This window comes from Arabidopsis lyrata, assembly GCF_000004255.2.
Source record: "Arabidopsis lyrata subsp. lyrata unplaced genomic scaffold ARALYscaffold_4, whole genome shotgun sequence".
Classification (NCBI taxonomy): Eukaryota; Viridiplantae; Streptophyta; class Magnoliopsida; order Brassicales; family Brassicaceae; genus Arabidopsis; species Arabidopsis lyrata.
Genome location: NW_003302552.1, coordinates 13,344,202 through 13,345,219, shown reverse-complemented (window position 1 = coordinate 13,345,219; position 1,018 = coordinate 13,344,202). Strand labels below are relative to the sequence as shown.

Below are 1,018 nucleotides of genomic sequence, written 5' to 3'. Positions count from 1 at the left end.
ACCGGATTGGGCTTTTTTCCCAAGAAAAATTATCAATTCATGGGTGATTGTATAGTCTTACGTATTTAGGCATTCGGAATATAAGGGAAAGACGTTTTTACCCTCCCCTTCTCACATCCTCAACATTTGTTATATCTCTCTCCTCTCACCTCTGTTATCTTTCTCTCGTCCAAGCCAAATTTTCTTTTAGCTACACAAAATCAAACGAAACTTTGAGCTTTGAGCTAATCTAGAAAGAGATTTTCACTACGATTTCGATCCATAATTTTGAGGAGTAAAATTCATATAGATCTGGGCCACAAATAAGATATCGATCATGTGAATGAGATGGTGATGACGATGATGAGATCCGATGAACAAGATTGTAGTGACGATAATTAAATCTCCGATGAGATTCAATAACGATGACGATGGTGAGCTCCGGATTGATTATGGTGGCGATCGCCGTCAAAAGCTTCAATCGTCTCGCCGTCAAAAGCTTCAATCGTCTCGCTTGAGTTTCTTCAAGATTTGTCAATTACAAACATGTAATTTTCAATTTGGTATAGATTTAAATATGAATTGGAAGTTTAAATTTGATAAGTGTTTATGATAGGAGCCCTTGGGTTTACTAAATATTATCCTAGGGTTTAGTTTTCTTCTTCAAAAAGCAGTAATGGTTGTGGCCGGAAAATCAAATCGTCATCGGAGAAATACAGTTGTGATCGTAGAAGAAGAAGCAATGAGTAGATTGTACAAAAGACAAGGGTAAATTGGTATAACACTTATTTGAGAAAAGCCTAAAACGTGAAGGCCTGATACTCGTTCTATTTCTCAAATTTTTAGGCCAAAAAATGCCCAAATCAGCAATATTCCCTTGAATCAATTCTTCAACACGACCGGGTTTAAAAAATTTAGATTAATAGATTTTTTATTGTTTTGGAAATAAATAATGTTGACAAAACTAATATTTGTTTTCGGTGTGCCCATATTATACGTCTTCATGTCCTATTCTCTAACGGCCAATCATATTGTGTAT

The 1,018-nt window shown here is 35.4% G+C and overlaps 1 protein-coding gene across 1 annotated transcript in view; it reads left to right on the top strand.

The window, feature by feature from the left end:
• The window catches only part of LOC9317097 (glutamate receptor 2.8), a 6,974-nt gene extending 6,114 nt beyond the window's left edge, over positions 1-860 (top strand). Inside the window, 1 exon segment of the mRNA XM_021029039.1 lies at positions 826-860. Within this exon segment, the coding sequence (XP_020884698.1) occupies positions 826-860 (35 nt within the window).
• Positions 861-1,018: the final 158 nt, after the last annotated feature.